At 35.3% G+C, this 13,383-nt stretch overlaps 1 protein-coding gene across 5 annotated transcripts in view; it reads left to right on the forward strand.

The window, feature by feature from the left end:
* The window catches only part of LOC103477022 (collagen alpha-1(XIX) chain), a 127,088-nt gene that overhangs the window by 14,908 nt on the left and 98,797 nt on the right, over positions 1–13,383 (forward strand). For all 5 annotated transcript variants that reach the window (XM_008429856.1, XM_017308981.1, XM_008429858.1 and 2 more), the window contains exons 7-9: positions 1,402–1,482; positions 2,405–2,524; positions 3,529–3,591. In XM_008429856.1, the coding sequence (XP_008428078.1) occupies positions 1,402–1,482; positions 2,405–2,524; positions 3,529–3,591 (264 nt within the window). The remainder of the gene's footprint in view (positions 1–1,401; positions 1,483–2,404; positions 2,525–3,528; positions 3,592–13,383) is intronic.

Genomic DNA, 13,383 nt, shown 5'->3' on the forward strand with positions numbered 1-13,383 from the left:
GCCTGGTGTGGCTTATTTATGTACGTTTCCAGTTTCTTTCTTTTTTTATTTTTATTTGTAGGTGCGGCTTATAGTATGTTGCGCTCTATAGTCCGGAAAATACGGTAATTGGCTTCTATGTATTAAGTCTTAACATCCATCCATCCATTTTCTGTACACCCTTGTCCCTAGCAGGGTCAGAAAGAGTGATAGTGCCTATCTTTAAATCTTAACATATTTTTTCAAAAAAATATCTTGAGTTTTGGATTACTTAGCAGAATGTTTTTTATTGGATTATTGCACATGTGGCCTTCAATTTATTCTAAAAAATTTTATTTAAAATTAAAATATTAATCTGAGTGTGATAAATTATAGATGTTATTTTTTTTTACTGTGGGTGCTGCAATTAAGCAGTCTATGGATTAGAAGTTATTTAAGCATGTAATTTAAGAATTTTTATATATTTTATATTTTTATATTAAATATATATTTAAATGGATCACATTTTTAATTAGTACTCTAGAACTTGCTGTTTTTCTGGTGAACAGTTCTGAAACTTTTTTCTTAGTAATTTTATTAAATGGAAAATACCAAATAACACATGCTTTAAGTAAGGCAGACCTGTTGATCTGCATAGGTCAAGAAATGTTTTGAGGAAAATGGCTACTTTATCTACAGTGAGAGCCACAATTCAAGTCAAGCTGTGTTATACAGCACTGGATGAAAACCTTTGTTCTGTCAATTAGGTAAAGGAAATAAAAACTTCAAAACACATTGGTAGAGAACAGCTTCAAATTACCCAGTGTGAGAAGATGAAGCTACAATGAAAGATTAATTCATCCTGAGGGTATTAGCAGATCTTTTATCAAGGATGCCAATAGTTATGAGCGATAGTATAAAGATTAAACAGTGTTTTGTCCTGAAAGTTTTGGTACTTTCTGCTGATTTGATCAAGCGTGGACAACCAATTAAAATGCACTCAAAACATTTTAAATTATCCTCCAGGGACATGCCTTTCTGATTGGCGTAAATCTTCTATTGATTCATAGCTGTAAGCCTCCTCTAGTAGCTCGACCAGGCGGCTAAAAAAAAAAACTAAGGTCAGCTTTGCCATTTGATCACTCATGCCTTTGAATAGACTTTGGCTTAAGAAGGATTAACAGCTGACTTATTGCCCCATGTAATTCATGAATTACATAAATCAGTAAACGTGCTGCAGAAGGTAAAGCACTTAAGGAAGTCTTGTTATTTCGATCTAGAATTTTTAAGCTGTTTGCTGTGATGAAGACTCCACTCAATACTGTAAATCTAAAAGGGCAAACCTTTTGACAATTTTAAGCGTTGCAACCAAAGAAACACATTGTATGTCTCTCAGAGTGATAATGACAGTAATCCTGCATTAACTTGAACTCTTCTTAACAGATTGAGATGAGACAAATTCTGATCTACTGTGACCCTTACATGGCTGAAATGGAAAACTGCTGCGAGCTGCTTGAGCCAAAGGTAAAATATTTTCATTTTTCACAACTTATTCTCACAACAAAACTGCTGGGTTATAGCAAAAAATAAAGGATTTATGCTTGGGTAGTTTGAAATAAACATTTAAGTTCCAGTTTGTCGAAAGAAATGGTCAAATATTGTCTGAAAATATGATGTCAATGGATTGTGTTGATGATTGTGTTCAAACCGGAGAAAGAGTCTATTGTTGTTGTTTTTTCACGATTTAAAGCTGCAGTAGGTAACTATTACAAAAATGTACTTTTTATAAATTTGCTGAAACTCACTATGTCCTGACTGTTATCTGAGACAGTGAGTGCTAAGACCTGATTAGTTGTTTCTGATGGAGCAGTCAGAAAGTGTAGGACCTCAAAGAGGAGGCAGATGAGCTTGATGTTTTTACAGATTATCGGTCTCAAATTAGGCTGTCAGGACATAGTGACAGCTTTAACAAATTTATAAAAAGCATTTTTTTTATTTTATAAAAGTTACCTACTGCAACTTTGATTTGAAATTAAGTTAGCAGTAAAAAAAAGTGTAGCAAATTCTAGAAATGGTTAGTTCTACTTTTCTGTAATTCAAAACGGATATCCTCAGAGGAAGGCATTTTTTTGTGGTTTATCAGTTGACATTAAATTTCTGATTCAACAGCTTTTCTTACACAGTGGAATAAGATAATTAAAGCATACGAATTAAATAAATTTGTTTAAAAATTATTCCCTCCCTGAAATAGAGTAAGAGAAGTCTTCCATCACAATTAAATCAATGAGAGCTAATGTTATAGAAATCAATGACCTTTTAACCTCAAACAAGAGAGGCTACATGTGGTGAGCTGGGTTACACTGTTGTGAATTCTGGGAGTATTTTTCTGCTGTGAAACAAACTCAAAATAAAATGTCTAATTGGTGAAATTTCTGTACCGATCCAGTGTGGAGTCAACAAGACATTTATTGGGACCTCCCCTCCTCTGGTTACAGCCCAGAGTCCCCTGATGCCGTCTCAGCCGACCTCACAATCAATTGACACATGTCACTGTCCAGAAGAGAAGGTACAATCAATTCCTCCCAACAGGAGCCTCAAATTGACTACAGGGTAATGGTTACTGTAAGTGTGCCAGTTCTGATTTGATATATCATGTAATCGTTCCTGAAATTATGTTTCTTTGAAAGCCAACCAAAAGCACCTGCAATCTATTAAACACTGGTGCAATTCTTCTGCACATGGTGGACAGACAGTGTCCAGTGGTTTTGTCAAAGAGGGGGGGGGGCAACTTATTTCACTGCAAATATTAATCTACTTTTAAAATTAAAATTGTGTTCTTCATACTGCTTATGTTCAGTTCTATATTTAACTTTTTCTACAAATGTAAAGACTAAATATCACATCCAGAAAAACTATATATCTTGAAAGTATGAAACATAAATTAATCACAATCAAACTTACCTTACGTTTTTAAAGGCATTTAGAAATAATAATAATAATAAAAAAAATAATTTTATGAATTAAAAATAGCTTTTTGTGATGCATTCTCTCACTCAATATAGACTCCCAAATCTGGAGAACATTGTAGCAGGTCCTAAAGGCAACACCTCTACATTTTTCAAATTTTTAAGGAAATAATTGTCTGCTTTACTTTACATATTGATGTTGGCAGAAAAAAAAGGATGTAGTGAGGATAAAAGGATTTAGTGAGGATTTCCTCTTAGAAGATCATCAAAGGACATGTTGATAAACACAGTGAAGGTTAACATGAAAAAAAAAAGTCTCCTCACCCATAAAAACAGTATCTCTATTGGGAACCTTTTTGCTCCAAGACTATTTAACAATTTCAATGTTCCATGAAGGAACTAAAGGCTGAAAAACAATGACACGCCTAAGACAAATAGCTTGAGCTGGGAGTCAATAGCCACGAAGGAGGTAACCATGAGTGTTTGCACAAAGTATACCAGGCAATAAAGTAATTTCTATTATAGATGTTTAATGGCGGTAACGAGTCAAGGTTCTTTTTAAGTTATGAGTCGATAAGATTTTTTTCTGAATTTGTGCTCACAGGAGGATGCTGGTGTTCCAGGCGTGCTTGGACTGTTTAAACAAAACAGGGAAAAAGGGGACAAGGTAAGGACAACATTTGAATCAGTGCTAAATACATGTTGGCGTTTGAAGTGTTCTTCCATTTTAGGTTAGCTAGTTGGTCAGATCCACAAACAGTTTTGACTCTGCCATAAATGACATTGCTTTTGCTTTCAGATACATTCTCATCGGTTTTGGTTTGTCACATTTCTTTGTGAATTAATTTATTTAGCCAGTGCAGCTAGTTTTCCAGGAACTCTGCGCGGTCTGAATGTCAGGGTAGACAGCAATTTTCTGTAGGACAAATTTATCCTTGAGTGTTTGGGAAAAGAAAGGATCCATCTCTCCCGCAGAGAGCAAATGTCAGGGCTGTAGTGTCTGGCAAAGCCTCATGTTCTTCTGTCAAAGTCCTTCAGTGGGGCTACCATACAATTACCTCCACAAGGTGAAATTTCTCCCAACTCACCCAAGGTGTGTGAATTGGGAAATCATAGATTTGTACAATCAGTAGAAAACAGGTATAGTTTGAAAAGAGAATGCCCCTTTTTCATGACAACTCAATAGACATGTTGAATTGTAAATTGTAAACGTCCACTTACTGAAAATTGTTGGTGTTATGTCAGCTGGAGGACATGGAGGAAGAAAAAGAACAAACCATTGAATCCCCAGACAAACGGTGTTATTTTTCCCCAGACGAATCCCATTGTTTGGCTGATTAAATCCCCTTTTGACTGTTCATGCAAGGTTAAAGAAGGCTGGAAAGGAGAATGCATTCGACAATGAATGGAATTCATAGCTGAACAGGTGGCAGTACTGTGTGTGTGATAAGACCAGATGGCTTTTAGGGTCACTCTCCTAATTAACATCGTGTATTTGTGGTATTAAAATATGTAGGATTGCTACTAGAACTGTTTGTCTGGGAAACAAAAGTTTCCCCTTTATTTGAAGACTCAATCACCTGAAACAAACAATGCGTCACTTATACCCGGTATATGTTGTTATGCTCTCCAAACATGCCTTATAACCCATCTTAAAACTATTTTAGATATTCTATGAAAAATATCTAAATGTTAATTAAAAATTTTCATAAGTTATAACTGGCTGCTCATTGTTTTTAATTGAAAGATAAGCTATTGCAGTGTTGGAGGTTAATCACTATCTGTTATTTGATTGCCTTTGGGCCAAACTTTATCAGGGAGAAGGCATCATATCAGGCAGGGAAAGAACACATCCACATATCTGATAACGAAATTAGTTTACTGTCAATAACTTTAAAAAAAAAAAAAAAATCTCTTTAATGTTTTTATCTTTACTTTTTAATTTCGTTTTATTTCTCTTTCTCACTGTTTACGTTTTAATGATGGAAAGCCCCCCGGAAAACGTCCCAGTTAAATGATGTTTAACTAAAGTTCTACGGGGTTTAGAGTCCCAGTTGACTGCTTTCAACTAAAAACCTAGAGGTTGGAGTCCTTGTCAAACGGTGTTTTTGACTAAATTCCCAGAGGGTTAGAGTCACAGTTAAACGACGTTTAACTGAAGTCCTAAAAGGGGCGCGAGTTTTAATGTTTTTATCTTTTTTTTAAATCTCTTTCTCTTTCTCACTGTTTCTTTTTCTCACCGTTTATTCAATGTCACACGCTGTTTTTATTTTAATTATGTAAAGCACTTTGAAATGCCTTGCGGCTGAAATGTGCTATACAAATAAAATTTGATTGATTGATTGATTGATTGATTGATTGATTGATTGATAAATTTATGGCAAAAAACGACAATTAGACACTATGTGACAAAGGAAAGATGAAAATGCTTAAAAGATTATTTTTTTATTCTTTTATTTAAAATGTTTCCCCTTGCTTTATTTAAAACAGTACAGCTGGCATCTTCACTTAAAAAGAAACTTTGTGTGGTAAACCATCCCTGGATATAGTTACATACAATTAAGTGATAAATTTGAAAAAAATGGATGAACATACACCACCTGATGTAAAGATAGTAAAAAAAAAACTCCCAAAAGAACCTTGTTAAACATTATGTTTCAAGGTTTTGTACAGTCATCCTTTAACTAGCAGGACCCACCTCCAACTTCTTGGCCAATAAAATTGCGACACTGATGAAAGAATGCTAAGCTTCAGTTATTTTAGAGGATTGTTCTAAAAGCAGATGCAAATAAAAATATTTACGATGCATTTTACTTAGCAGCAACTCAAATATATTGTCCCCTGTCACTAATGTAGCCTAACATTAAGTTTGTGGAGGGAGCCACAGTGCGCACTGTTCAAACTTTATTGTTAGAGTTTACTCAAGTGTCACATTTTGATGGTTATCACTGTTCCCCTGTTTTTCCGAAGTAATAAAATAAGAATGTCAAAATAAACATTTTTACCAACAAGTTTGACCTCTATTACTTTCTCGTTTTCTACAAATGCTGAATCTTCCAATATTTTTTAAGACTTTAAGGACAAAATGATATTTAAAATGACATTTAGTCAAATCTGTTTTCTTTATGTAAATGGTTTGATATGGATATGAAGCAGGCTATTCATGAATAAAGGTCAATCCTTTAGTATCAATATTGTCATTGATTGTGTGTGCTCACTGACCATGAGTCGGTTTCTCACACCTGAAATCAAATTTCAGGTCTTTATTTAAAATCAATACTTAGCACCATTTGTTTACTGACCGGACAACAAAATTGACAGCAAATCCCATTACAGACTCGAACACAGAATCGATCAAGTTAAGGAAAACATGCTCAGGGACAACACATTTAACACTATGAGCCCTGCTGTAAAAAATGTTAACAAGTAAAGAAAAAAAAAATTATTCCTTTTTTTCTTACTCTTTCCTGTTTTCACACTAGTCTAAGTTAACGAAATGTTCTTCTGAATGTAGTATGTTTATCAGAGTGTGCTGTTGAAGCAAAGACAAAATGACAGCCATTTGAGAAAGGTATGCAACGGGTATAATAATAATAATAATAATAATAATAATAATAATAATAATAATAAGTCGTCTTAAAACAGAGTAAACAGTATATGAAACATGGAAAGAGTAACTGGCAGTGGAACGGAAGAATCCAGCCAAGAAACTCTGAAAAACCAGGAACTTACATGCTGACGTTTGGGTGGTGAAATGACAAAAGAATCAGATGAACTAATCTGTCTCTGTGTGGAACATATGTGGCAGAATGACAGCAGGGAAATTAAGGGAGAAATACCAAATGGAGCTGAACAAGATTCCAATGTCTAACAAATAGATAAGGAAAAGGTCCGACAATAACGTAAGACAAGTACAGTTAATTCAAAAGTACACGGATCAAAAATGGGAACACCCTTGTAACAATATTGAACTGGCTAAGGTAATGCCTACAGAACAACAAGGAAGCGATCAACACACAAACATCTGTGGATTGCAACACCGAAGGTCATTTCTATAAGTGAGCTGAATTTAGCAAAGGTCTTAAATTATGTGATGTTTGATTTAGATTATGACATCCATTTTTATTGTTTATCATTCCACCTCTCTTGCATGTATGTTGTCAACACTTCAGTAAATCTATTTGCACAAAATCATAATGTCACAGTGCAATCTGGTCAATCTGAAGACAAAGATTCTACAACATAACTAACAATTTTCTGTTTTCAAAACAATGATCTCTGTTTTTGTTTTTTTTTTATTTTGTTTCTCATGTATTCCCCTACTTTGAGTAATGATAGGTTAATTAGCTCCACTTTACTCTTTGTTTACAATAAATTTGCTAGCTACTATTTCTCCCGTGTAGTGGAAGAGATTGTGTTTAATAGATGCACACAAGAGGCGCGTTTAAAACGTGGAAAAAGACAGTAGCTTGAGGTTAACGCTGACATAATGACTGTTTGGAAGGGCCATATTTAAATTACAATTCAAATCAACACTTTAAAAGGCACAGCAGCTAGAGTGCCTCTCAAGCCATTAGCGCAGAGCGGTGCTTTGAGATAATTTAATGCACCTGATTTGAAGTTTTAATGAGTCTAAACAAACTGAGTTTGATGGGTTTAATAAAGTGATGTAAATAGTTTTGATGGTACATTCACCAAACGCATTGAAAGGGTGGTTTGATTTAATTGAATAGATGGGGATCTTACGTGATATGATATGAAACCATATACTGCACTATAAGTACTGAGCACAGTTGGAATATGATCATCATTCGGAGCGAGCAGATGATAGTTTCAAACAGCAGAATGCCACCGATTATAGGGTAAAAATGCTTCTTACATCTTGTTAAATTTGCATTTGTTTCTCTGCAACCACTGCTGTTATAAAAACCTCCATCAGCACAGATGTCATTTCTTTTAAGCCATCTGTTGAATATCACATGATATCCCAAAACATCAAGCTTTGCTTGAGCAGCATGTAGCCGCTTCTTTTCTTTTACTCACTCTGACCTTTCCTGTCGTTACCCCACAACTAAATTATGAGAGCGGCACAATTCTGTTAAGTCATACTGATTTCTGAATCCAACGGAGATTATTACATGGATCTTCACTCTTAAAAAATAAAACATAAAAGGACTAAACAAAAAAAAGAAGATTAATAAGGTGAGCTCATAATACTTTCAATTAGCAACAGGAGCATCTAATTTGGTGGGAGATTCAAAAATAGTGTGAGTATACTCTGTAACAATTTAACTTGACTTTGTAGAGATTAATCAAAGGCATCTGGACAATTTGAGGCATTTAAAAAGCCCATAATGAGAGCTGCTGGGCAATCATCATGACCTATACGGAGAAAATTTCTTGGGAAAGTGTGAGGGGATTACTTCAACTGTGCTACTCCAATGGAAAGTACTATCCCGCATTACAGTGAGTTTGATGGAGGATTCTTATGCAGTGCAAGGGGATTAAAGTGCTATGATTAATCCAGAATCCCCCAGGAAATTAAACAGATAAGTAGTGGGTTATAAGAATGCAGCTTACTTGAAAGGAAATCCATTTTCTTTGGCCTCGCACATAAACCCTGTTATTGCTAGATTTACAGCTCCTGCATGTACATGCAAAGACAAAAAAAAAAAAAGAATTTTTTTCCACTTTTACAATACATTTAATTTATTTTGCACAGTGTATAAGTCTGATGCTCTCGTGATTTCTGTTTTCATTTATACTCTTGGATTAAATGAACATACATTGCACCTGTAAAGTGAATTGCTGTAGGAGTTTTAGTTTGAGCAGTATGTTGCTGACCATAAATTTTGATAAGCTCCCAAAACCGCTCATTGTTGCTATTATGCTCATCTGTGTTAAAATGTTTTTGTGTCAGAGGCCTAAAAGGAAATTTGAATGGCTGAAGGAACAATGCAGAATACGCTTTCCTCACTCTGGGTTTATGTTTTTGTCAGTGAGTGACATTAGCAAATGGGAATTCTTATAATTCATATTAAAACCAAACTACTGTATATCATTATTCATATCTTCACAAATAATATGAGTCACCTTCATAAATGCAAAAGGTGCACAAACTTTCTTTTTTAAAAAATATATATATAAAAGTAGCAATAATGGTCAAACTATTATAAAAAAATAGCAGCTCAGCTTCTGTGGTGGGCTACATTTTAACCTAGAATTGGCACCTTTAGATTTATTTGTTTCTTGTCCAAAGAAATGTGCAGCATCTACCTATTTATGTATCATTCGTTCTTTCCATTCTTCATTCACTCTTTTTCATTCTCAAAATATAAAAAAGTGATTTTGTTTTTTTTTTTGTTATTAGTTTTTAACATTTACTTTTTCATATTTTCAATTTTAATTTCTGACCAAAATTACAAAATGGAAAAACAGGCGCTGGACCAAACATAGTCAAACTCATCCGCTCTTTTAGGATTTTTCCAATCCGACATCGTTATAGTCTGTCATGAACGTTTGGCCATTTGATGGTCCTGTCAGAGAATTACAAATGTAATGGCAATGTTTGCTAATAAAATTGTGAAAATTTGAATATACATTTACTATGTATATCAACCAAAACCAAAACCCTCTCTAGTGCCGAGTCTCACAAATGTCTTTTTCTTTGTAAATATTCTGTCACACCTTTCCAATCAGTTTGGTTTCCAATGCAAATTTCTGCATGTCTTACCGGTGTTGAATAAGTCTATAATCATATTGGTGTGTGTTTCCAGCTATGCCATTGTGTTTCCAAATAACCTGCACTATTACGTGCAGGACAAATTTGCTTGTCATGAGAATTTATTAAATATCAAAATCAAATTCGGTCCTGAAGTCTGTTTTTACATTTTGTATTTTTGATCCAAGATTAAAATTTAAAATATGAAAAACAAACACTTTTTTTTTTCATCTGATTTGAAAACATATAACAACCAAAAAAACCCATAAATTTCTCAGTTTTTTAAATTTTGGTTGTCAATTGAAAATGAAAAATTTAATGATATACAGATTCTTCAGGAGTCTCTTATTTAGAGAAACACCTCTGTCTAATTTAATCACAGTGAACAATATCTGTACACTGCAATTAGTCAAATGACTGACAAATGCCAGTCATTTGTCAGAAGACTTTAGTAAAAACAAGACCAAGGATCACACCAGACCGGTTAGAGATATGTAAGCTTTAAGCTTAAATGTTTATTTAAAAATATTTAAAGCAGATTTAGGCTACGAAATAATATCCCAAAATAGCTTGTTTTATACTTAGTCTATCATTTGAACAGACAAAAGCAAGAAACTTTGGCATGAAGAGTGCAAATTTTAAAAGCAGTTCATTTGTGGTTTTTCCACAAGCCATGTAATGTGGAAGAAGGTGCTCTGATCAGATTAGACCAAATATGAACAAAATGAATTTGAAGTAAAATGTTGTCCATAGGCTTAAATACCTTTACAAGGCACACAATCCTTCCTATTAAAATTGATGTCAATACCTCCTTAACTCTTGTTCCACATTGCCTATGAGCATATCCAAATCCAGCAATGAGTGCATGTTTTTCTGTTTTCAAGTTGATACAGCTATCATCACAGTTGTTGGTATAATACAATGACTCTTACAGTGATTGGGATTAGCATTTTGTAGTTGTTAAGAAACAGTATACCAGTCTGCAGCTGCTGAGCCATAGTGTCAGCAAGAACTCTTGTGACAGCTGTAGTAGCAAGAGCACCGACGCAATGACAAGCCTCCATAATGCTATTCACTAATGTGTGAATGAGAGACCTTACTGTATTGAAGATTGAAACTGGTTTTATTGTGGATAAGCAATCACTCCAGGTGTCGGGTTAGGACAGCTATTATATATGTTGAGGTGAGTTGTTGGAAGGAGAGAACGTCCGATTCCAGAATTAGGTTTAACTTGACTTTAATATACTTCCAGCTTCATCCATATACATAACAGGCAGGATTCAATGGGGGGCGCTTGTAAATGAGATTGTGTGTGTATTGAGTGTATGCATATGTATGTAGCTGTGAGTATGTGTGTGTGTGTGTGAAGACAAACAAATACAAACCATGAGTATATGTCTGTAAATGCTCTCCACGCAAACAACAACCAATCCGACCGGCAATAGCATAACACTAGAAACATACAAGAGAAACACGGCATTTCGGTCGGAAATTGTAACACCAGCGACAGCTGTGTCCAATTAACTGAGCTTACTAGCTTAACCTAAACAGTTAGCTCTAGCTCTACATAATAAGAACAAACTACACTAAGCGACCATAACATTCGACAAGATAATATACAAATACAGCTCTTAGACATCAACAGTACCACTTACATTCAATGGACGCACACGATGTAAAGAGGTAATAACAAAWCTGCCTTGAGAGCCGCCCCACCGAATGCTCAGGTCCATAAGTGAAGTATGAAGAAGAAGCCACCCAGTGGAGGAAAAAGGCACTACATATGAAACACCTAAATAAAGAAAATCAAACTAAAGGGCTGGAACAAATAATTAACAATCTTTTGTACACTTACTCTAACCTTTGTCCATGCTGTTTTCATCACAGTGGGACACACAGGGAGGTCGGGCTGCCAGGAAGCACTGGACATAACTTTGGGGTGTTGCTTTCTTTTGTTTTTGAGTTGATGGAGTTAGATGCTGCTGCTGTAACCGAAGCAAGTTTTCGACGTTACTGAAATAAATTGAAGTTATGTAGGGGACAGGGATGCTATAAACTCACTAACCCAAAACATGGGTGCCTGTTTGTCGGAGGGTGGACTGCATACTGCTGCAGAGATGCATGTTTCAGTTCCTAGCACTGGCATTTCGGGCTTGGCTGTGCGCCGTGTTGGACATACTTGGCATTCGTCCTGGGTGGGGGCCAGAAAGGAATCATGTCCTTGTCACTGCAGCACTCACGTCTACTAGATGTTTGAGCTGTTTGTGCAAAGGGGGCTAGGATCTGAGTGTGAACAGGTCTAAGCATACCCAGTTGATGAAGCCTTCTGCTGCTGTGTGTGAACAACAAACGACTTGCATATACAGCACACCCCATGATTATTGGCACCACTGCTGAAGATGTGTAAAAATAAAGTCATCCTTGCTTCTATGCACATTTATTGAGTGGCAAAGATTTCTCACATTAATATATTTTTTTAGGTTACTAAGACTACAATTATTGCCCCCTCACACGTGTGACCTACAGCAATGTTTTGCCAGTAAAACAGCACTTAGTCTTAAATAACATTTTAACAGGTGGAACCATTGATGCTGAATCATTGGCCATTCCTCTCTAGATCAGCAAGAGTCCTGTGTCCGCTCTTCTGGTTTTGTTTTTTTTCCCTATTCTGGTCCTCCACAACTTTTCTTCAGGACTTAGATCTTTGCATTGAGAAAGTGATAGAAGAAGGTTAATTACATGTTTGGTGAGCCCTTTCTAGGTTGATTTAGTCATACATCTTGGATTGTTATTTTGCAGAAAGACCCAAAGGCTATCCATTTTCATCTTTCACAGGTCGCTAACTTTTTATTTAACATTTCCTAGCTCTCTGGGCCTTACAGTGTGGAACAGTATAAACTCAGCATCACACATTTTCCACCACACTTAACAACGGGCGTTAGGTAGTTTTCCACATATCCTTCGTTGTGTCATGCCAGACCCACCTGGAGTGTTTGTTGTCAAAAACCATCTTGTTTCATCTGACCAAAATATACCATTCTGATTAATGTCCCGATATAGTTTAGCCAAGCCCACATATTTGTGTTTTGAGTATTTGAATTTCCACTAGTATGAATATGGATAGTTTTTCTATGGAGATCTAGTAAACTTAAAATGCTCTTGTTCCTCAGTGAGCATTGAGAAGTTTTTTTTTTTTTTTTTTTAACCTATCTTGTCATCTTTCTCACTGTGGTGATGGGGATACAAGATAAAACTTAGTGGCAAGTGCCTAAGAGAAATGTCCCTGTGCGTCACATCATATTTACAGCAAAATGAAACAGAAGGTCACTGAATTACTCATTTAATACCCCTGGAAGCTTTGATTAACTGAAAATGGTAAATTATATGTCACAATATATTACAGTTTTTCCCCATATTATTTATACTATTATTGTTAGAGTTGCCAGTTATAATATTGTATAAAATACATATATTTAAAAATATTTTAAAACGTCTTCATAGTAGAAGCCATATTTTTGTAGATTTAATTGTTCTTCCAGTAATCTGCCGTTTTATCAAGCCTTGCATCAGAGATGGCTGTCTTAATCTACTACAGTTCCCCTCTGATAGTCAGGAACAACCGCTTGCTGTGCCGCCAACACGTTGGTAATCTCTCATTGAAACTGAAGCTGCCCTGCAGCCTTTTTATAACATGGAACAAGAAAGCACGGGATGTGTTTCTGGGTTAAAAGAAAATAA

This window comes from Poecilia reticulata, linkage group LG15, assembly GCF_000633615.1.
Source record: "Poecilia reticulata strain Guanapo linkage group LG15, Guppy_female_1.0+MT, whole genome shotgun sequence".
Lineage (NCBI taxonomy): Eukaryota > Metazoa > Chordata > Actinopteri > Cyprinodontiformes > Poeciliidae > Poecilia > Poecilia reticulata.